Source organism: Larimichthys crocea, chromosome VII, assembly GCF_000972845.2.
Source record: "Larimichthys crocea isolate SSNF chromosome VII, L_crocea_2.0, whole genome shotgun sequence".
Lineage (NCBI taxonomy): Eukaryota > Metazoa > Chordata > Actinopteri > Sciaenidae > Larimichthys > Larimichthys crocea.
Window position 1 is genome coordinate 9263432 of NC_040017.1, and position 23899 is coordinate 9287330.

The 23899-nt window shown below is 40.9% G+C and overlaps 1 protein-coding gene across 1 annotated transcript in view; it reads left to right on the top strand.

Annotated features, from left to right (window-relative positions):
* The window catches only part of dner (delta/notch-like EGF repeat containing), a 57786-nt gene that overhangs the window by 19440 nt on the left and 14447 nt on the right, over window positions 1-23899 (top strand). Inside the window, exons 2-4 of the mRNA XM_010737443.3 lie at window positions 16682-17026; window positions 17129-17226; window positions 21252-21415. Coding sequence (XP_010735745.3) covers window positions 16682-17026; window positions 17129-17226; window positions 21252-21415 — 607 coding nt within the window. The remainder of the gene's footprint in view (window positions 1-16681; window positions 17027-17128; window positions 17227-21251; window positions 21416-23899) is intronic.

Consider the following 23899-nt stretch of genomic DNA (forward strand, 5'->3'; position numbering starts at 1 on the left):
TTCCTTGGTTCTGTTCCCCAGTCCACCGTTCTGTCTCTGTGCTTCTCACCATGTTCCTGTTTCTGTACTGTTCAGAGTTTGTTTGTTTGTTTGCCTGGACTCAGCACCCTTTTTACCATCTTGAGTTTGCCAACCTGTTCAGTAAGTCATTAAAGCTACCTTCTCGTCTGCTTTAGGGCCCACTTCCTGAACTAAACATGACAATCATAATGACTTGGGTGACATTAAAAATTGCTGTTATGTTATGCATGTTCGCATATGTTAGTTTAATCAAAGAGCTGACCACGAAATAAGTATAAATGCAGCTGCTGGGACTTCAAGGTTGACAGTAAACATGTTGTCAGTCACCCATGGCAGCGATATGTACGAGTGTCTTTGTGGGCAATCTAAGTAAGAGGCAAGTGAGCAGTTAACTTTTTGGCTATTTCCAACATCACTATGTGCTGTTTGCTGATAAATTGTCAGTGCTACAGTACTTTACTCTTCTGTACTGACAGTAAATGATGCGATGTGTGCAGCCACATCAAACTTCACAAAAGGAAAAACACAAATGACACACAATCCACAATTTGTTTGAATCTTTTTCAGCTGAGAGCAGCTCCTCCATTTTCTGTCTGCAACGCATTAGTGTACAGCAACAGCACACTCATATCAAGTATTTTTTTTTTATGTATTGGGGCACTTACTGGTTTTACACATGAAGGTCAGTTTACCTGTCATGATGAGTACTCCTCAGCTGTGTGATGTCTCCTGTGGCTCTGGAGGAGCTTTGCCAAGTCTGAGGAAATGACCCTGATAATGTTCTCTGGGATTCTGCTCGGACACTGAGAAGGTTTAACAGAAAGCATCTGTTACGAACTGGAAGGGAGGAATCTAAACGTATCGAGTGACATTATGGGAAGAGTAGCAGGATATCTCTGCTCTGCTGTACATGGTTGTCGTAAATACAGACAGTTGTACACGTGCATTTGTTATGATTGTATTACTTATAATCATAACTAGTGGGTCAACAACACAAGGCATTAGCAGCCAGCTAATATTACTTACTAGTCCCAACAGCTCTGCATCTGTCTTTCAGCCTTTTACTGCACAAAGCTTTTACCAATGACTAAAAGCCAGTCTCAGATTTACTCTTGTCCGGCAGTCTCACTCAATCACCCTCCTTTTCTGTCCTTAGCTTCTTCCATCAACGTCCTCCGTGGTCTCTAACCCTTTGAACCTGATTTACACTGCCTGTTCATCTGGCTCTGGTTCTACCATGATACCAGCTCTGTTGTGTAACCTAGTGCCATAGAAAGTGATGTAGCATGTGATCGTACCCGGAGCACAAAGTTACATAGTGCAGAAACAGATTTAATGTCAATTTAGATTTAAAATATGTAATTTAATGGAAGGAAATTTTTGCATGTGACAGTAAATTGCAGGACTAACTGTTTTTAATTCTTACTTGTTACTTTTTCCCCATGAACATCATACTCAAGTACAACTAGGCTCAAAAGCTTTGTTTGCCATCACAAACATGCCAGTTTGATTTTATTTGCAGCGTGTCATTAAGTCTCATTGAGTCTCCTGAGATCCCGTTAGCTTTGAATAGAGACAACACTTTATAATTTTCCCCAAACGGATGCCAAAAATAAATCACTTCAGCTTTTAGACTGCTGGTCCAAACAATTCTAATTTTCTGGTTCAGTAAGCTCACTCATATGTTTTTATTGCATATTTAAGTTTAGTAAGAACAGCTTGTTAGTGATCCAAAATGTCTAATTTTTCATGGTGCATGTCCTGTGGACACCAGCGGTCTTAACAGTCTTAATATGGAAACATTAATATAAAAAAATATCTCAAGTGTGACTGCTAAAACAGCTGTAGTCTCAACACCGGCACAGGGCTGATATTCAAGCCACAGTTAATCAACAATGGCTGTAGTGTCATGAAGCGTCCTCACTGGAGAAATGATCTATCACCCAGACAGACTTGCTGTCATTGTCATAAGAGAAGGCTGCATACAGGAGATGCTGATACCAAACAAAAACACCCTCTATGTCTGAGTGCATCTGCTACACTGATAGATTCACAAAGAGCCTGAAAGCTTCTGATCCGTTTTAGTCCACGTCTGATAGAACAAGGCGACAGACAACTGTGTCTTAACCCCCAAGAAGAGACGCCCGAGTCCCCTGCAGCCCTGGCTCTACTTGGATAGGTATAAATAGAGCCTTGCAGCACCTCCTCTCTTAAATCATTCTCCTCTCACTTAGTATTCTCCTTACTCCTCCTCTTCTTCTCCTCCCACTCTTCTTGGTCTCATTTTCTTGCATCACACCTCCTCTATCTCTCTGTCTATTTTAGAAATTTGGCAAAGTTAAGAGGTAATTGTCTTTTTGAGGGATGGTTTTTAGTAATCATGGGAGGTTATTTAATATTATTTGTTTGATGACAGCACAGGGACCCTTGTGGAGAAAAGTAAGTGTCTTTCTGCTGCGTGTCAGCTTTTGATTGATGGCTTTTGTGCAAAAACAATGAAGCTCCAATAAAAAAACAGAAGAGAGAAGCAGAGACAAAGTGCAGCGATGTAAAATATATTATTTGGATGGGAAATTGTGAGCATGAAGGGCAGCTTCGCCTCATTAGCATGTTTTTCCCCTCTATCTTTCCACCGCTGCACCATTTACATCTATTTATGCATCAGAGCGAGATTGAAATTTATCAAGGTGCTCGGCCATGTGTGTGTGTGTGTGTGTGTTTATGCTTTATAGATACAATTTTTGAAAGAGGAGTTGCTCTTTGAAGCCACTGGGCCAGGAAGTGATGAAGAAGTTTGCAAGAGAGAGAGGATGGCAGGTGCTTTGATGTGCAGAAATAGATAACATTAAAGGCTGACACACAAAAAAAAAAAAAAAAACACTTTCTGGCCAAGCGTCGTCCTCTGTGACTGGATGGTACAACAACATGGATAAATGTGAAGCAGATGGATGCAGATTGAAATGTCTTTATCCCAGATTGATTTGGAATATGATTTTGGAAAATGTAGACCTACTGTGCATGAGAGGACAATAAAGTTCTGGGAGCCAGTTTTTATTTTAGAGCATTTATTTATCCTTTTTTGGAGTTAAACCCTGCATGCTTTCATATTTAACAGATGATGGCCAATGAGTATTATGTCTTTGCATGTTTTCTTTCCCTCTCGCTGTCAGAGAGATGGCGACTCATAAATAATAAGCGTGCTCATTAAGATGCGTCACATGGCTCAGTCCGATACAGAAAATCTGTTTTGGGGACGTTATTTCTTCCTCTGGATGCAGTTGATGTGTACTTTAAGTACCCTTGAGCAAGGCGGGTATCAGCGGGCAGCTCTTAGGACTGAGCAAATGAGCAAAATCCATCTTTCCCCTGCAAACACTCCCTCAGGCTTTTCTGTGAATAATAATGTGCTTTTATGAGGCTGTATGATAGGGGCTGCACAAACTTTATGGGAGTTTAGCTTGTTGGTCAACTTAACAACTATCTTTGTATATCTACAGATAGCTCTGCCCAGGCTTCATATAGGGCTGGATGGTAGGAACAGATAAAGACAGATGTTTTAAGTAACCATAATCAATATTTTTTTAATAGCATTTTGATTGATGACTACCTTTGCTGATTTGTTTTGCTCTTGCTGCTCACGTCAACTGTTCTTCTATTATAGGGAAAGATCTCTGATGAAATCATTCAGTGAATAAAGAATGGACGTTGTATGCGTGACGTCGTCCACAGGTTTCCGTTGTGAAGCTCTTAGTGTGGTGGTTCTGGCTGCAGCCATCTTGGCAGTCTTGCCTCTGCCGCCTCCTGGCTTATCTAAAAATGGGCAAAGACGTGGATTCTGTCTGTGGGCCTGAGGCGGGCTGAATGATGCATGGGTGCTCATATACTGTAAGATGTCTGTAACAACACCCACCTGTCAAAGTGGCCACATTGTTAATTCTGCATAACTTCAAGCTTTAATATAATTTGAACAGGTGAGTTCTATAAAAATCCACCCTCAGTGTAGTTGTCATGAATGGGAAAATAAGCTATAGAGACCAAAACTGATTTTTGTACCAGACTGTAAACATGTTTATTTCTGCTGTGAAGTTTTAACATAGAGGCTTATGGAGATTGGAGATGGAGACTTGTCATGTAGCCAGCCAAGTGGCTGTTCGAGGAACTGCAGAGGTTGCCACTTGGATAAAACCCGTTGCCCAGCACCAAACAACAGACCTACACATCCACAGCAAATAGCTGGTGAACACAGCAGTGTTAATCCTTCGGGAGTTGGTGGAAACCAAAAACAGAGCTAAAAGGAAAGTGAACATTGGATATATATTCACCAAAGAATGATAATGTTGCACTCTATCTGTTTAAATAGACATTTGCTTGCAAAAAGGTTGGCCAACTTAAAAGGTGACAGGTTTGAAGCTGCTTTAATTGCTTTTTTGATTGCAATGGGACAAGCTGAAAATATGTGGACACCTTTACTAAGATGTTTTGATGGCCAATTTAGCAAAATGTAATTTCATTTGGGATCATGTTGCTTGAAAACCAAAGCGATGAGTTGTCATTCAGTGGTTATTAAACTCCATTGTTAATATGATAAATTGAGATTAGTGCAGCTTTAACTTCTACATCCTTCATGAGATCACCACCTCGTCCTGATTTAGCTCTGTCTGAGACTTGTCAATCATCCCACCGACAGCAGACTGACAGCTGACACTCTTAATTCCAGTTTAACTTCGTACCTCAAATGACTTACAAGATCAAATACATGTTTTAAACACATCTTTGAAGACTGCAGCCTCTTGGAAACCCAAGTGAAGGTAATTGGGTAGAAACAGACTTTTCTTTGTTGTATAAGAGAAGAAAACATGCAGCTTTCTTCCTGAAGGTGATCGATGCAGCACAGTAATTGTATTGACAGTTCATGGTGTTGAAGATGCACAGCTGGGTTTTCGCAGGAGCTGTTGCTGTTGTTCCTGCTGGTCCACTGAAGATACAGGGCCAAAATATTTGAGTACTTGTTCCATCGGCTGTGCACGAACCCGGTGAGAAGCACTAGAAGACATCTGGGCATATGGATCGCGAGAAAAATCCATTTATGCTTTGTGCTGCTTCACTCAAGTTTTTATGTTTATTGATTTATTAAAGTTCTTTGTGTCTTGAAGTAGATTTTTTTTGGTTTGCACCTCAGCTCTTATATCACTTGACAGCTGTCACTCTCTTCTCAGTTGATGATTTGATTCATGTCTGTCGGCTTTTCACAGGCAAAGGCTTAAGGACTGTTATTCTTTTTACGCTGTGGTGTTTCTTAAACTAAGGCGCAGTCCCTTAAATGGGTCACTGGTTTCTTTTTGCTTTCTGTTAGTTCTTCAAATGACAAGAGCATTAATATATTTTAATGAGCCTGAGTCCCAAGACAACAACACAATTATTCAGTTTCACTTCCAGGCTTAATAGATTAAAATGTTGTTTTGTTTTTATGATAAGGAAAAATGAAGATGTTTGTGCCCTTTTTCTTTCTCCAATAATAGTCTTAACGATGACTATGACAGAAAAAAGGGCCTAAAGCACCCTGCAGATTTTAAAGAGTAAAAATGACATAAAAAAAGTGCAAGAAACTTTGTTAAGTAATAAAGTTTTCTACATACCAATTATCTGCTCCTCTATTCATGGCCGTGATAGAAATGCAAAAAAGTCTCTGGCTGAGTATCTAAAACTTTGAGTTGTGTCTGTGCTGACAGCAGACGTGATGAAGCCGGATCATGAGGGGTTTCATGCTGGGTGGTTTTCTGACTGACGGGTGTAATAAATCATAACAAAAATAATGTCTGTCTGGGATTTTGACAGAATGTTGCTTAAATGCTCAACTAAAAGCCCAAAACATTGTCTTTGAGTATTAGTGAATTTTTATGGTCCACAGTGTACGATGTGACATTCAGTTTTTTTTTTACAGAAGCCAAACAATGTCAACCATCTGCTTTCTTTATCCACGTTTCCTCCCCAGGGGTGTGTACCACAGCCTATCCAACAGAAATACATCTTTGACAGGTTGCCAGTCCATCACAGGGCTAATAGACAAACAGACAAACACTCACATTTACACCTATTTAAAGTCTCCGGTTCATCTCACCAGATTATGTGAAGAAACCATAGACTGTATAAAATATGGACGTTGCAGTTGTGATGTCACCGCCACTATTTTGGGAGTCCTGCCTTTGCTGCCTCCCAGCTAATCCCTGTGAAGATGTGGGTTTACGGAGACTGACTACTTCTGCAACCAGCCTCAAGTGGTCGTTTGAACTGCAGTTCTTTTGCACTTCTGCATTGGCTTCACTTCACATCCACAGAGGTAGCCATTTGGAAGAAATCAGTTTATTTAGATGAAAATCCAGTAACCATGGACATGGTGACAGTACTGCAACATTACCATAACACCGCCATAACAAATAATCTGTACTAGGCTATATCAACACAGACGTCAAACTGGCTTCATATAATCTCATAAAACTATATGTACTTCTATTTAGTCTGTGAACTCACTGTAAACTTCAGACAGAAATCTTGTTGCATGTTGTGACTGTAAATCATGCCAAATTAAATTCTTTGAAAATGAAGTTCAGTTTTTGCTTTCAAATATCAGTTAACACATTTTTGGTCATCAGGAGGCAAAAAACATAAAATCAACCACCACTCCTCTTCAGCGAATGAGTAGCACCCATCTAGTTCACACAGAACAGTGTTAGCATTCAGTTGGAGTCGTGTTTATGGCCACATAACAAATGTATGCCCTGTATTCACTCTTCATTTATCTCTGTTTTGGTCTCTTGAGGAGCAAGATCCTCTTTGCTAGCCAGTCCTAGCTGTCTACTGTTTGGTCCATTGGTGTTTAGAAGTTAGTGTAATGTCAGTGTTTAAGAGCTTTCCACTGAAACTGTAGGCTTTGATAAGTTTTAGACTCCAAACATCACCAACCCATCATGGCGACATACATGTGCTTATTGGAATGATACTAAAATATGAATATACAGTAGGCAGAACATGCAGAAATTATCTACATAATTCATACATTCATATATTTGTCCATGTTTTTTCACCAGTAAAGACCTAAGTCAAAGTGTTTGCATTAAAACCTGTCAAAACCCCAAATATTCACAGTTGCAGTGACTCATCGAGTCTTTCAGGTTGTTTTCCGTCAGTCTGTTGTATTACGAAAAGTGTGAGACGTTTTGCTTACAAGAGCAGATCCATATAAAAATGTGACAAACTTTTATTGTTTCTGAGAGACTTTCCAGTGAGCTCAGATGCACAACACCCTGTAACCTGACTCTGTTTGACCTGAATGGAACTGGACCTTAATTAGTATCATTGTTAACACCTGTGTTTACTATTTCATGTCAAAATGGCTGATGTGAGAAAGCTCCTTTGGTCTTTTTACTGTGTTTTCTTGGTTCAGTCTAAGACCTAAGCTGCCCTTCTGCCTGTCAGGCTTGGCCTTTGGGTCTTGCGTGTCTTACATATGGAATATGTAACAGAGTGGAAAGATACGTTATAAATACTTGAGATGATAGAGAACGAATGGTGACATTGTAACCTCTGGTTCTCTGAGTAACGAAACAATTTCTCCAGCTCTTTATGCCACTGAAATTATTCCATAATTCCACGCCAGTACAGGTGTTTTATAGGTGAACCAGAGAACTTGAATGGGCAAGCCGGTGTGTCTTAAGAAGTATCCACATGCCCCCTGACATGCAAGGGGCTAATTCCCTGGACATTTGGAATATGTAATGCAGTGGAGAGGCAGTCTCTTCTCTCAGAGGACCGAGGTTACAGCCATACGGTATTCCTTGTCCGATGAATCCTGCATGTCTCATAATTATAGGAAACTGTCTGATATCCAGAACAATATTTACTTTAAGCTCTTGTGTCTTAATCAACTGCCGTCTGAACCACTTCCCTCCTTTGTTGATTCTTTATGCTTCACTTTTATTTGTTTTATTTTATGCTTCATTCGGCCCATTTCTTTCTACCTGGCTGCTTTTGAATCCCTGAGTCATTGTACTCATAAAGCAGGGATGTGCTTTGGACTTCTGGACACAAACTTTAAAAAGTTGTAAGTTTTCACTTGATTAGTACAGTTAATTATGTACCAGTGGCAATTTTTCATGGTTTTCTGAATGCATTGATTTATTTTCTGGACCTATTTTGCTTCATCTTTATATAATCAGATCACATCCCAGGGCTCAAACCTCATGAGACTGGAGAGAATACTGCACAGGGAAAATAGCTCTATTGAGGGATGATTTTCAAGTATTATTTTGTCACTATCATGAATTAAATATTTTGTTTTATCTGGATTGCGGGTGCTCATTACGCACTGCATATTTGAGATGAAATTACTGCTGGCTATATGAAAGTTTAATTTGGTTCATCTAGCTAATTGCTGCGTGATTGATTATATAATTACAGAGTATTTGTTCTCTGCCTGTTATACTTCTGGTTGTAATTCCCTACCCACCGTGGTGATGCCCTGTGTTTTACAGCTGTTGATCTGTATACAATAATGTAGTTATCGCTTTGGTACATAGTCTGTGTGTTGCAGGGTTGTACTTTCTCTCCAGCCTTATATTTCCTGATATTTGTTCTGCGTCTGTGAGATAACGCAATGCAGAGAGATGCTCTACTTTCTCTCTGTGGCCTTGAATTCAGCAAACAGCGAGTGCTTGACAAGTACACGCTCATCCTTAAAAAGAAGATGGATCTAGATCAGACGCATCAATTTTTAACCACATCTCTCATTAGTAAAACATGAAATAAGACCCTTGTAGACGCATGAAGTTTCTGCTGATAGACTGCAGTGGGAGCAGAACATTATCATAAACTGAAACTGTGGCACTGAAAAGTTATTATTCTCCAGTTTTCTTTGCCTGACAGATTTCCAGTTGTCAGATTTGATATGAAATAGTGTAGCCTATAGTTTTACTGATGAAACTTCAGAATACGCAGTGGATGTTTTCTAGCATAGATGGTCAATTTTATTCATTCGAAATTGCAACAGGTGAAATATTCAAGTGCCAATAGAGAATGTAATAGTGTAAACCATTGTCACTGTCAAGTCAAAGTGCTCAACTGTCACTGGAATGAAAACATTGCAACTTATTTTAGCTAGCAATGTTGCAGCAACACAACTCAATTCAAACCAACAGATGTACACTAATAATTATTCTAGCCACACTCGCTGTGTGGACAACAACCTTCAAATGGAAAAGAGAGACCGAAACATGCTAATTCATTGTCAGCCTTTAAAAGACCAACAAACAGGGGTGTTGTGTGGCTCAGTCGGTAGAGCAAACGCCCCATGTACAAAGGCTCAGTCCTTGCCGCGGTGGCCCAGGGTTCGAATCCGATCTGTGGCGCTTTCCCGCATGTCATTCCCCATCTCTGTCTCCCCACATTTCCTGTTACTCTTCAAGCTGTCTCTATCAAATAAAGGCCAAAAAAATATCTTTGAGCAACATTGTGTAACTTGAGTACTACGTCACTCATTTTACTTATTCTGGTGACTATTTTTTTGAAGGACAGACTGAATAACTCTAAACTGTGAAATACATGTAGAGCACATAATAATTAAGTTAAGTGAGCCAGTCTCTATTATTGAAGAAATTTCACAGAAAATGTCTTGTCATGACGATAGTTGCAAGGAAATCTTTCTGCCAGTTGACATTGGCAACTGCAAACTATCCCCATCTTTCTCTGGAGTGACAGGACAATCTGCTATTCATTGTCATTTCCTCATGTAATAGTTATTTCTCTCTGTTATTTAGAAGTTTAGAGAAATAAAAGTAGCCTGAACAATTAAATGGTTCTCTTTAAGTGTCTGCTCCTTTCCAAGCTATAGGTAAACAATAAAAGAAAAAGGAAGTGGGTGAAGATGTTGTGTGCGGTCAGGGATCAAACTTCACCAGCAGACACCGTGGCATCACTGCATTAGCGCAGCAAATTCACTCGTCCAGATGTTGCAACCAATCTGTGTCCTCTTCCTCTCTAGAAGAACTTTTTTTTTTATGAGACAAATTTATCGCCTCTGAACTCCTGCTGAGTGTTGTCATGAGAGTGATTAAGCAAACGCTCTCTGTATCTATTCTCCCTCCACAGCTGGAGGTGCTATCAGTCTGTCTGAGGGAGGCAAAATAGTGATAAACAGCCCAGATGAGAAAATATGTGGATTATAAAATGGATCGTCTCTCTGCAGCATGATGGGACTCTTTGGGCAAATATTGATACTGTGCGTAGAAGAGAACAGGTGCGGTGGGGGCGTGAAAACACACACACACACACACACACACACACACACACACACATACACACACGTGTGTGTATAGTGCTGTGTGCTAATTGCTCTCACGTTACCTAGATACTGTAGCCATGGCAACACATCTTGATCGTTGTAAAGGAGCTGTAGAACAATTTGAGGTAAACTGCTGAGTGTCCATATCAGCTTCTCGCGGAGTCACACACTCTCACCTGTGTGATTGTGTGTGTGTGTGTTCATGCACATGTTTGTTATGCTACTTTATGTGTATTGCAGTCAAAATACTGCAAGCCTTACTCAATGAATTGGGGTGTTAGTGTGACACTTTTAAACAAAAAGGTTAGGAGTCAGAAAAGGAGGAGGGTTATGCATTTCTCCTTTAACTTTTGCTCAACAATGATTGTGCTATTGATCCAAAGTCTGTAGTCATAAAGTGGAGGAGGCCAGGGACAACATAATATGATGATTTTCATGCAGTCTATTAGTGTGAAACTTGTTTTCTTCATGTGTAATATTCTCTTGTGTGATCTGAGTCATCATGCCCTTCAAACTAACTTTGTATGTGTGTGATTAGCTGAACAATCTGGCCATTAAAGTGAACCCCTGCAGTATCATGGCCTACCACTCAAATGAGTCACCCATAAACAGTAAGTGGATGATAAACTGGTGAAATGGAGCGCTCAGTTAACTGCTGTTATGAAACAGCTGATGGCCCAAGCTCCACCAGGGTTGTAGGTTGACAGGAGCTTGTTGAACCTAGATACTGATACACTAAAATAACGATCTTCATCTTGAATTCTAAAGCAGTGAATGAAACAAAGAGGAGACCCAAATATGATACCAGTGTTGCTATAACAGCCTCCACGCCTCTGGGGATGCTTCTACTATGGTGGATAAACAGTTCATTACTGTTATTGAATTTTCTGTCCTTAGGTTACACGGGGTCACGTGTGGGCCTTGAGGTCCTTGGCAGTAGAAGTTGTTTGGCTTTGGCTGGGAACAGTAAGTGCCAGCCTATCTCAACACTGTGGTGGCCAGGGTCGAAGAGACCTATTGCTGCCTTCATAGACATAATAGATAGCTTGTTGTTGACGTTCCAATCTGCGTAAACATACATCTGTGTCTCCAGACTAGAATATGCTGACATTAACACCTCCATGGGTAAAGACATTCTCTTTGACTAATTCTGGGCATGTAGCATTTGTGGTGTTATCTGTAGGGGTTAAAGTCTATCCACCAGGATGAGTTCGGCAGAATGTGAGACTGACTCAGGCACTTCTGATGAACTTTGAGAGTGTCTCTAATTCTCCTTGGCCAAGCGTCAATAAATATTAGAGCATAAGACATCAGAGGCTCATGGACACTTTCTTCCCTCCTGACCTCACCATTGACCTTTGACTTCAGCAATTTCTCCACAACAATTACCACAATAACACATCCAGCTGTTATGAAGCAACATTATCATTTATTTGGATGTTTGTGCCCACCGGATGAATAAAAGTCCAATATTCACGCTCCTTTCGCTCTGTTTTTGGTCTCCACCAACTCCTGAGGGAAATATCTGTTTCTTCAGCTACTAAATCAGAAATCAGAAATAATCAGAATCAGAAATACTGATTATTTTTGATTTCTCCAAAAATGCTCCACTATGTTCATCAGCTAGTCACTAACTGTGTGTGTCTGCTGTTTGGAGCTGAGCAGGTATTGTACAGCATGCAGGTTTTTGACTGAAAACACTTTATGACCTTCAAATTTCAGCTTGTTGTTCAGCTGTCCGGATAGCTAAATAGTGAGCTAAAACTAGAAGCCCTGTATAGCTAATTCAAGTGATAATTCTTCAATACTATTGACAGTAAAAATAATGGATGCCGTATTTGTGACGTCACCCGTAGGTTACTGAAGAGCCGTTGTGAAGCTTAGTGTGGTCATGTTGTCAGTCATGCTTCTTCTGCCTCCCGACTAATCTAAAAATTGGCAAAGACATGGTTCAGTAGAGAACTTGAGGCCCAGCTGAATGTTTAATGTGTACCTTCTTTGCAGAGATTTGCCCCCAATCCCCCCAAATCTGGCAAGTCATTCATGTTCTTCCACACCAAACATGGACAACTAATTCCTTAATAACCAAAAGTTTGAAGCACCCTATTGTCTAAAACTTTTCTGTGTGCTGTAGCATCAGTATTTTTCTCCACCCAGGTTAAAAGTAGCTTTTAACGTTCACATTGTACCCTCCACCAGATTACTGACCAGCAAAACAGTGTTTTTGCACAAACAGCATTTTAGCTTGTTTTCAGGGCTGATTCAGACAATACACACCCTCATAACTCCAGCTATCGACCGCTCGCTAGCTTTTATTTGAACAATTACACACTGCTCTGTCATGGTCAGGCTAGACAAGTTGGCAGCACTTGTTTTTGTCCAACAACAATAGTTTGTAGAATCACAATCATTACTCTGCTGCTTTGTTTTTCCTCACCGCATCACTTTTTCCAATAAAGCCCTCTGCTTATCACCACCCACCCACGTTATAATATCAGTTTACCACACACGCACACCTTCAGCAGGCTGCAATAAAACTCAGCTCACATGAAGTGATATAACGAAGCCAGCAGGCGGTTTCGTAACATTTATTAATCTGTGTGGAGAAATCATCTTTTTACTCTCTCAGAGGTCAGAAGGCAGCTTTAGATCTGCTGAGCTGGATTTACTCTAATGACTTGCTCAAGGACACTTTGCCAGTCTTCCTATCTGTTAAAGGAATGTCTCATTAATCACTAACTCTGTAGCCTAACTGCTGCTCATTAATGCTTTAAACAACAGTGGCAAACATCATGCAAGTGATCTTACACATTATACAGACTTAGACATTTTATTGGAAAGAAAATCATTCATCCATTTAAAGGAAATATTCATCATTTATTTATTTCATTATTCACGTCTGTAAACTTTTTTTTCTCCATATATGTTGGACCAAGTTTTTAAGTTGAACTTCTATCTTCTGCTACTGTGTTGAAACCAAGTGGCAACCTCTGTGAAGTGAAGCCTCTGCAGACGTGCCAAAAACTGCAATTCCTCAAACGTCCACTTGAGATTGGCTACAGAACAAGTCAGTCTCCATTGGTTCCACTTGAGATTGGCTACAGAACAAGTCAGTCTCCATTGGTGCCTGTGTTAAAATGTCAAACTTCACAGCAGAAATAAATATGTTTACAGCCTGGTACAAAAAACAGCTAATATAGCTAATTTCCCCGTTCATGTCAACTGTACTGAAGGTAAAACATTTTTTAACTCACATGTTCAAATGATAAAGTTATGCAGAATTAACAGTATGGCTGCTTTGACTGACAGCTGGGTTGTCGTTACAGATGGCTTGTTTGGGCATCCAGGTATATTTAGCACACCTCAGGTCCGTAGATGATCCACGTTTTGCAGATTTATAGATTAGCCGTGAGGCCAACATGGTGGCAGGCCAGAGCCACCACACTCTGAGCTTCACAACGGCTCTTCAGAAACCTGTGGGTGACGTCACGCATACGCTGTCCATTCTTTATACTAAAACAAACCTTCGGTCTAACACCATGTATGCATGTGGTTTCTTGCTTCCCTCATTAATAAAGCTACAACTCATGTCGGATCAAATATGTTCAGACTAAAAACACTTTTCCTGTCAAGATGCCAGTAAAATCCTGAAGAAAAATGTGACACCTCATCACCATAACATCTTTGTTAATTGTCAGAGGATGTCAGGTGTGCATGTAAACAGCGTTCTGAAAAAACATTGTTCAGTTTTCTTTCTTGATGTTGCACACTCAGTGTTTCAGGTGCAGCTGAACTCAAAAAAAGACTCAACAAAAAATCACATTCTTAATGTTCTCGCCAGGCTTACGTCGGCTATTTGTGTGTGTGTGTCTAACTTCTGTCACTGTTACTGGACTGAGATGTATTATAGCAGTCACGTGTTTAGTTTACTCTGCTAAATTAAATTATCCATTCGCTGAGTTTCATATTTAAGTTATGATGTTCTTCAGTTTCCTTTTGTGATATTGTGCCTTTGTCTCTTTCATTCCTGACCTCCTTAGAGCCAATTAAAACACAACATGCAAGAATGCATATCAATGTGTTCACGTGCATGTTAATGTTTCTCCCTTAATGTGTGTGGCCTGTCTACAGAAACTCATCCAGCCCCTCCAGCAGGTTAAATTGATGATGCCAGTAGCTTAAATAGCGTTGCCGTTTCCCCCCCCTTTGGCTCTATTGATCCTCCCTCCTCAGGGTGGCCGTCCCCAATTAGCAAATGGATCACAGCACCTTGTGAAGCAATTAATTTGGCCTCAGAGGATTTCTTCATTTCTGTTTGTCGGTCCATGTGGGAATATAGATAAAGGCAGTAATGTGGGTTATTATCAGCTGCTTAGAAGAAATTGATTCACATGGCTTGCCAGAGCCCCGGGCAAATGAGCTGTTTGGTACCGGAGAATAACAAGCAACATCTTGCAGGGAGATAGGCCTCAATACTTGAATACTAATGGCACCAAGCACCATAGAAAACACCATACACACTGAATATGAATGCCACAAAGTTACAAGTAATGGCTGCACGATAAACCAAATTGCCCTAACAGGTGCCTCGCTCTCTGTTAGAACTGTCCTTCACATTTTAAAACACTACCACTGTCCTGCAAAGAGGCCTGAGTGTGGGTATACTATGGGCAACATTTCTTAGAGTTCAAGGTGACATCTTCAGATGTCTTGCCCCAAAACATTTTAAGTTATTCAGTTTACAGTGACACAAAACAGAGAAAAGCAGCAAGGGGCTCCTTCCTAGCTCAACTGGCAGAGCATGCACCCGATGTATCAAGGCTAAAGTCCTTACTGCAGCGACCCAGATTCAAGTCCAGCCTGGGTCCTTTGCTGCATGTCATGCTCTCTCTATAAATATATTATTATTAAAATATATTTAAAAAAAATAAAAGCAAACCTTTACAACAGTGATGGCATTTTTTTGCACCTTTACAAAGATAATAATGTTCAGTTTTCATTGACATTATATTGAGTGATGTTTCAAATGTTTTGTCCACCCCATAAATGTGATACGATGATAAATGTGGCATGTTTATTTAAGATAATATTTTTCTGCCCTTTCATAAGTCCTGCTGTGTTTTCCTCAGTGCAGCCTGGATGGAAACTTTTAGGGTGGAGGAAAAACCAGGAGTGACAGATGAAAAAGGTCACGAGCTGGACTCTAATGCTTCCTCTAACCCAGACAAGCCAACGTTACTGTCCTCTAAAGGTTGATAAACTCAATCCATGGTGCCGTTTGAGTGGAGATAAGAGTACCAGACTATGTTTGGTGGCCTGCTGGGACCGTTGGGACTGGCGTGCTTCAGAGCAGAGTGAAAGTTTGATAGCGGCATTGCGAGTAAAAACCTGAGAGAGATTAGTACTAATGAGCTGTGACTTGCTTGTGCACAGAGTGGACTGTTAATAGTGCTCCATTGTTGTTGCCTTCACAGCTTCTCTCTCTCTCTCACACACACATATGTACATTTGCACCAGGGGGATTTTGGTATGAGCAACATTACCATCCTTCTGTTCATCCTGTCTCCAGCCTGGGTTTTTGTTTTTCTCTGGGTTTTTATTAAAACTGTTATCTGAACACGTTTCAATCGGACAGCTGGAGCTGCAGATACCTGAGGTTGTTTTAGCGAATTTGCCCAAAAAATAAGAGGCTGCAGGATTATAGACGTCCTTAAGCCTAAGAAGGCTCTGAAAAGCCAAGCAAAAGGCAACACGGTGTCAAGCAGTAAGCTTCATAAGCTAGGCTTTGTCCTCTTTCACCTTCAGCATCTATACCAGAATGTTTTCCTCCATATATGATCAATTATTGATGGGGGGGGGCAGCATGAAAGAGGCTGTCAGGGTGCATTTTTCCAATTGCTGCAAGACAAGGGAAACCATGTGTGTGTGTGTGTGTGTGTGAAAGAATGGAAAAATGAAGCAGCAGTCCTCCAACAATTTATCAAGGGTCATAACGTAATGAAATCAAAGAACAGAGTGGAGGGTGTAAAAACGGAAGCTGAGTCAGAGAGCCATAAAAGAAGTCGCTGAGTAGCAGAAGAGAGGAAAATTATCACAATTTGGACCTCTTATACACTTTCTTGTTCTCCACTGTGGTTTAAGGACCCTCTCCTAGAACTATTTACACTGAGGCTGAATCCCAGGTCGATATTTTGGACTTTCATTATATAAAAGGGACCAAAAAAAGGTTCTCAGATGGTGTAGAGGCGAAAAACAGAGTTAGATAATCATGTTTTTGTTTCTCTCTCTGGCGCTTTCTGTTTTTATTTATTTTCTCTCTTATTTCAGTTTTTCACAGACCCGTGTGCCAGCAGCCCCTGTCTCCATGGAAACTGCAGCCGGAGCGACAGTGGGGAGGAGGGGGAGCCGGCCTACACCTGTGAGTGCACCGAAGGCTACGAGGGGGAGAGGTGTGATCAAATCCTATTGGACCTGCCGGCTGCCGACTGGGACCCCGCCACCCCCTCTGCTCCTGAGCTGGCAACCCCCGTCGCCTCCACCACCACGGCCGCCACTCAGCCACCTCAACCAACCACCATCCCCACCACCACCACGCCAGCACCTCCCACCCTGCAGCCATGGCAACCCAAACCTGGGCAGAGGCTGCTGGTGGTGCCGTGGGAGGCAGACAGGGTGAGATAACTTTCACACTAAATTGAAGCTCCTGTGGGTTCATCTTTAAAATGTACAAAGTACTAACACGTGTGTGTGTGTGTGTGTGTGTGTGTGTTTCAGGTGACGGAGGGTCTGCACTGTGTGAGTCCTGAGCTGTGTGAGCTGACATCAGGAACTTTGACTCTGTCTCTGGAGGTCCCTGAAGAGACGGCTGTAAAGTAAGAGTAACATTTAGTGCTTAATGATCAATGACTGCTGTCCCCTTAAATCAGGACCAGCAAGGGGGCAAAGTTAGCCCCATAATTCCCAGTTTCTCTCACTCTCTTTGCATTGTGTCTACCCTGTTGCCTTCAACCACCATTCAGTTGCAGTTTGCACAGCAGACTACAAATGGCAGCTTCATTATATTTTGGACAGGGACCCAGAAACCAGCAAATGCTACTATTGTCAAATACTATCCTGTGACAGGTTTGTTGTGTGTCAATAAGTTTGAGGTAATTTGATTAAATTCACTGAGGAATGCAAACCATGCAAGCATGCTATCAGCTGAAATAATACAGGTATTTATCACAGGCCCTGTCCTTTATCAGTGGAGTTTATATCACGTTTTACTGGTAAGCGACCTCTGACAAATGTGTTATTAATTAAATTACCAAAAACTATTGTCAAAGGTCCACTTTACCCAGTTGGCAGTGCAGCCTTGTCTTAAAGAAATAGTCCATTAAAAATCTTCTGTGTATCAAATGCTTGGTTCCTGTAAGCTTGAAAGGCGACTCTACAACAGTTCAGAGGCAAATATTGTACTTTTTAATAACGTGCGTGCTGGTTCACTGTCACCTGTGTTTTGGCTGCTGCAACAAGTCAAAATGTCTGCTGTGCAACGAGTTCATTCAAGTCAAGTCATCTTTATTGTCAATACTGTTATATGTACCAGACATACAGAGAATTGAAATTCTGTTTCCCTCATATCCCCAGTGCAAAAGCAATAAACATGAAATATAGAATATATACTATTGAGTCTGCAAGTCGAAGCGTCCTTGTGCAAGATACCAAACTCCAAATTTTTCCTGAAAGCTGCACCGTGTGTGTGAATGATTAACTTTGATTAACAACTGAGTCGTCAGAATTAGTAACAATAACCTGTAATAACCCAACAGAGTAATAACCTGTGTGGGTGTGCAGGGCATGTAAAAAAAGATATTCTTAGTATTCTTATAAAATGTAATGTAAGCACCAAATGATGTTCAGTTTTGTATTTTGCCTTGAATGACACTTTCACTTCTTTTCACCCAGTTTGAGATATAGAAACTTCCGATATCTCACAGAGAACAACCAGTTGGCTTCTTGTATTTACAGTCTGACCCACATAATGTGAATGCAGGATTACTTTAGTGATGTAAAGTGGCCACATTGTGTTTACAGGTGCAGCAGACAGAAACTTTCAACCAGAAATGATCAGTGATGTATTCGTTTTCAGCTTGGTGTCAGGTGAGGGCACAGGCTTGCAGAATCTAGCCTAAAAACTGCCTTAATTTATAAACTTCAACTTTTTTTTGGATCAAAGCAGAGCAGGCTGTTCAGTATTATCCTCTGCATAATAACCAAAAAGGAAAAAATGACAACAGAATCTACTTTGCGCAGCATTTTATCTGCATACTTTCCATGCAGCAACTTTTGCTGGCAACATAACACAGCTTGTAGCCTTTGTAACTAATAACCTTCCACTTGAATCTCCTCGTGACCCACCTTTGGGACCTGAGACACTGTATTACAGCAGTCCAGGTGTATTCCATCTTCTCAAAGCATGTTTGCCCATAAACAGCATTACAAAAGCTCAGTAAATAAGGGTCAATGAATAATGCAGGAGCGGTGGTCAAGGTGAACGCTGGACATTGTTGGTGCCGCCCCTCATTATAGATGGTAGGCACGACTCAGGGACCTGATCACGATCACAGACGGGGAGCTGCGAGTTAATCAACTGCTGCTGCTTTGTTTCCATTCTGTCTAATTGCACACGACACCCGAACGCGCACACCCAGATGCAGGCAGTGAAGGACACTTATATTAGAAACACACATGGGCCACTTGGAAATGAAGCAGTGATCCAAAAGTGACATCGATTTAGAGAGGCTGATAATAATGTAATAAAGCTCTTGTGTCCCAAAGGGTCTGGAGAGAGAGAGAGAGAGGTCGTCGTACCGTGGCAGATAATCTGCGTGTGCAAACAATTACAGATACAAGCATTTTATGTAACAATACAAACAACACTGATTCTATTAGTATTACTCGTGAGAATATTAAATAATTGTCTCATCAATGTAATAGCTTTGAAACAATAATGAATGAAGTCGTGTGGTGACTGGGCACTAAATCAGTGAGAAGAGCGAGGAATGAGAAGACAATACCAACGCTATGAAATTAAATGAAGCCTTCTTTTCTAACGTGTATGAATTGCCAAAAAATCAAACATCCAAATTGCTCATTTCAGCCTAATGTAGATGTAGTTCCCTCAGATATCTGTGCTCCTCATGTCGTCCCTCGGGCTGAGCCCAGACACCCTGCAAAGGAAAACTCATTTCAGCTGCTAGTCACTGCTAGTCCACCATCTTATTATTTCGGTCAGCGCTCATAGCCTTACCTTCAGGCTCGGCTCCCTCTTCACCTCAACATTTTAGGGCAGCCATCATGCCGATCCACCTGTGACGCTCCAACCAGCCCTCGACCTGAAACATATCTTTTTATGTCCTGAGCTGTGCCTGCCAGGCCTTTTCTGAAGGTCTGAGCAATGTCAGGTTTTCTCTTTTACGGCTCTAAACGATGACTTAAAAATTGGCTTTTGGTTAAGATTCACTAATTACTGTTTTATCTCTTTTATACAGATGTACGAGGCAAGTTTGGTGCGAGTATTTCCTTTTCCAATAATAAATCAAACAGCTTGTGGCTAACACTCATGTGTGTTTAACACCTTTTTAAATTTTCCTTTTCACATCTCTTTGTATGAAAACTACTGTAGAGGTAATGAGAACAATTATTGTTCGTGTTATTTATGCAAGCAATCATTGAAACATATGCACAAAGGTGAGAGCTGAGAGGATAATCACCGGTTTGTTATTTGTTTTTGCTAATATGAGAATGATTATTTCAGGTGTGGAGGTGAGGTTAGAGGGCGCTTAGAAGCATTTAATTGGTGAGAGGCTGCTCAGTGTCTCAATGAGAAGCCTCATTCAAACTGCTCAGCATCGCTCTCTCGCAGTGCTGGTCGACACTCTGCCCGACTGTCTCTCTTTCATGAGGACTTCTCTCATTGTAGTAACTCAGCCCGTCTCTGGTGTTTGTCGTCCACTCAGGAAAAACATGGCTCCCACTCTGCCCAGCAGGGGACACGCTGCTGTGCTCAGATATTTTGATGCAGTTTTGAGGAACATAAATATAGTCAGTAAATCTGCTGTTATGATTTTAGTATGTCTTCATGGCAGTGTATGGATGAGACATCGTTGAGTCACCTGCAGATGTGAACCTTGCAACAGCATTAAAAATTGATAGCTACAGCATCAACACAAAATGAGTCATGTTCGAGTATCAGGTACCCATCCATACTTGTTTTGTACACTCTCTGTTTATCTCTCTCTCTGTTGAACCTGCTTCTTTCTCAGTTTCTCTGTTGTTCACTGTTTCGACAAATTATCCTTGGTCCTGGTGAAATATAGCCTCTGACCACACTGGCTGTATTTCACAATTCTGTTTAATATCACCTCCACTGAATCAGACCACAAATCACCAGATTTGACCGTGATGCCACGTAGTAACGGACAGGAAGACTGTCCTCTAGTCATCAGTCCTTGAATCAAACATGGGACAACGTGTCCATCAGACCAAGATGAGTGGCGAATGGAGCATGTTGTTATAATAAATGTCTTATTTTGAGTAAAATAATGATTAGAAGAAGAAGAGACGCTCTCATAGAGGATTCTTTTATCTTTCATCCTGGTTGTGTTGACATTTTAATGGTATTTGGTGTCTTGCAAGATGAATCAAGTGTTCGCTGGATGTACAAAATAATAATGATGCAGACTCCGGTACCATGCATTATTTATTGCAAACCTGCGATATAAAAGCTGAGAAAGCGTCTGAGAATTGTCATCAATTAAAAAGAGATCACAGCAATTGGTATAAACTTGTGGTTTGAGCCCACAATAATGAGCTTCTCTCTGATTCCTCTCCCTTTCTCTGTCTCTCCATCTAGGGTGGTGGTGAATGTCAGTGGAGCTCCAGTGCTGTGGCGTTTGAATGAAGAGGGTTTCCTTCGTTCCTCCATCTTGAATGGCACTAAGATGTGGTTCCTGCAGGCCCATGATGGACTGGTGGTGCCAGACCACTCGCTACCCCTGGGACAGAACTACTTCCTCAGTAAGATGCCATGGTCTTAAAGCATATGGAACCACATTTAACAACTACATTCATTACAGGTTTATACTGAAATTCATAATCTTATAATGGACCTGTAAAAACCCACGACACTCATCTTGGTGAATCACATATGACGAGTAGACCTCTCAGAAATTAAATGACTTAAACAGAGATGATTTTGGTATAATGGTTTTAATAAAATTGCTTTTAAATCTTAGTTTGAAGACACAATATTTTGATGAAAATTATACATTGCTGACAGCCCTCTCGTCCTGTGTCTACAAAAGGAAAGCTTGTTGGATAAATATGGATTTTTATTCTAATTACTTGGCAGCATTATGTAGCACTTGAAATTGAATGACCCAGCAATGACACCAAAGAGCACGGGAAAAAAAATCATCATAAAAAATGTGTTAATTAAAGGCATAAAATTACCACGGGTTGACATACTGACCAGCAGCCAGATAAAATGCTCAACACTCACCGAGTGCAATCACTGAATGATAAATTGCGAACAGTCGAGCATGTTTGTATTTCCATTTGTGTCTGTCGTATCAGAAGATCAAATTCACAGACCCAGCGTTTTAATTATACTTTAATTTATCATTTAATTTTAATAATCAACAACCATAAAGAAGCTAAATAGCAAACATTTTGAAATACTTCCAGATAGCTCATTTACAACTGAGCCAAAAATACATCAGAGGATTAATGAATTTAAATGAATTGTCTTTACAGTGTTTATTCCTGACATGTCACCGGGGAGAATCACTTAACATTTGCATATGAGTCAGAATGTTGTATTTGCATATTAAAAAAAAGATAATTATGCTGAAATTTCATCTGTATTTTAATGCCGATACACACAAACAGACATGCTGGCAGGGTGGTAATTGGAGTCTCACTCTTTGACTGAAGGGCTGGCTGACCTCTGTGTGTGCTCAACATACCTGATGCTGTTTCACTACGCTGCCTGTCTGTTGACCTTGATATGTCTGCTAACTCTGTCGCTACACAGCCTCTGCTCCGCCTGAGAGAGAGAGAGAGGGCAGATGACATTGGGGAGTTAAATCAGAGGGGAGGAAGGATAATGGAGGGTGGGAGAGAGTCAGATAAGGAGGGAGAAAAACGGGAAATAAGAGATGGCAAGACAGAGAGGGATTAGAGTAAAAGACAGAGGATACAGAAAGAGGGAAGAGTGAAGGTCAAACTGCAAGAGGAAGATGAAGATGCATGCAGCGCATCATCAGTAGAGAGGGAGGAGCAGTGACAATGCAATTCCCTCTTCACACGTCACTGTTTCTGAATGCTCGCAAAGTGCTTTCACAATTTGAAGGAACCGTGACTGTGCAAGGTCCAGCAATCGATGTCATTGGGCTGACGATCATTTGGTCAGGGGTGACAGAGAAGCACGAGTTGTTTTATCTGCCCTCTGATTGGCCGAGGAGCCTCCACCGTTGATGTTTCGTCACTGGTAGGCTCGCAACTCATTGGCTCGGATCAGGCTAAAAAATGTCCGTTAATATTCAGGCTATTTTTATCCAAGGGCCCATGTAGCTGTCAGCTTTGACTGAAGATATAATAAGAGATGTTCTGAACTTATAGACCCAGAGAGACAAGATAGAGAGGCACACACTCTATTTTGGTGGACAAAGATCTGCCTGCATCACTTCCTTTCTTAACACTTTTAGCCGCACTTTATCGTCTTATTCAGCTCTATGTACTATAGACTGTATGGGTGAACCATCACCACTGCCATCTTACATTGGTGACATCATGATCGGGGTTGGAGCTGTGGTATCATGATCCAGCCAATACACTGTCAGTCGTGTCATCTGTCATCTTTTTCTAGCATCAAATGACTTAAACATACACCAGTGTTATAAAGACTACATAAAAAACAGAAACCACCTTCGGGACACGTTTATTTTACATGTACTTTTTTTTAGTTTGGCCCATGTTACATCTGCTAACATGGAGGGGGCTGGCTTTTTGACATATACTGCATCCAGCCACCAGGGGCTGATCGAGATGTTTTGGTAATTGCTAAATGCTAATTAAATGTGAACTTGGTTAAGTATAATGTTTATTATGTTCACCATCTTAGTTTAGCATGTTAGCATGCTAACATGTTGACATTTAAAAGCACACAGAGAACACCAGAGGCTGATGGGAACGTCCTTATTTTAGGTAGGCATAAAGTCATAATACAAACTAATTGTCAAATTGAAAGCTGGTGATGAAAAGTCAGAGGATTACCAAACTTAGGAAAGACCTTTCTGTCATTTCAAGACATAAAACCACATATGTGAACTTCATACAGTATGTGGCACTAGAGGAAAAAATCAGGAGATCACTAAAATCACCAGAATTCATCCTCTGGGGACCATGAATGTTTGTATAAAATCTTCCAGCAATCTATCTGATACTTGTTGAGATAATTCTGGACCAAAGTGGTGGACAGACTGACAATGACATTGCTAA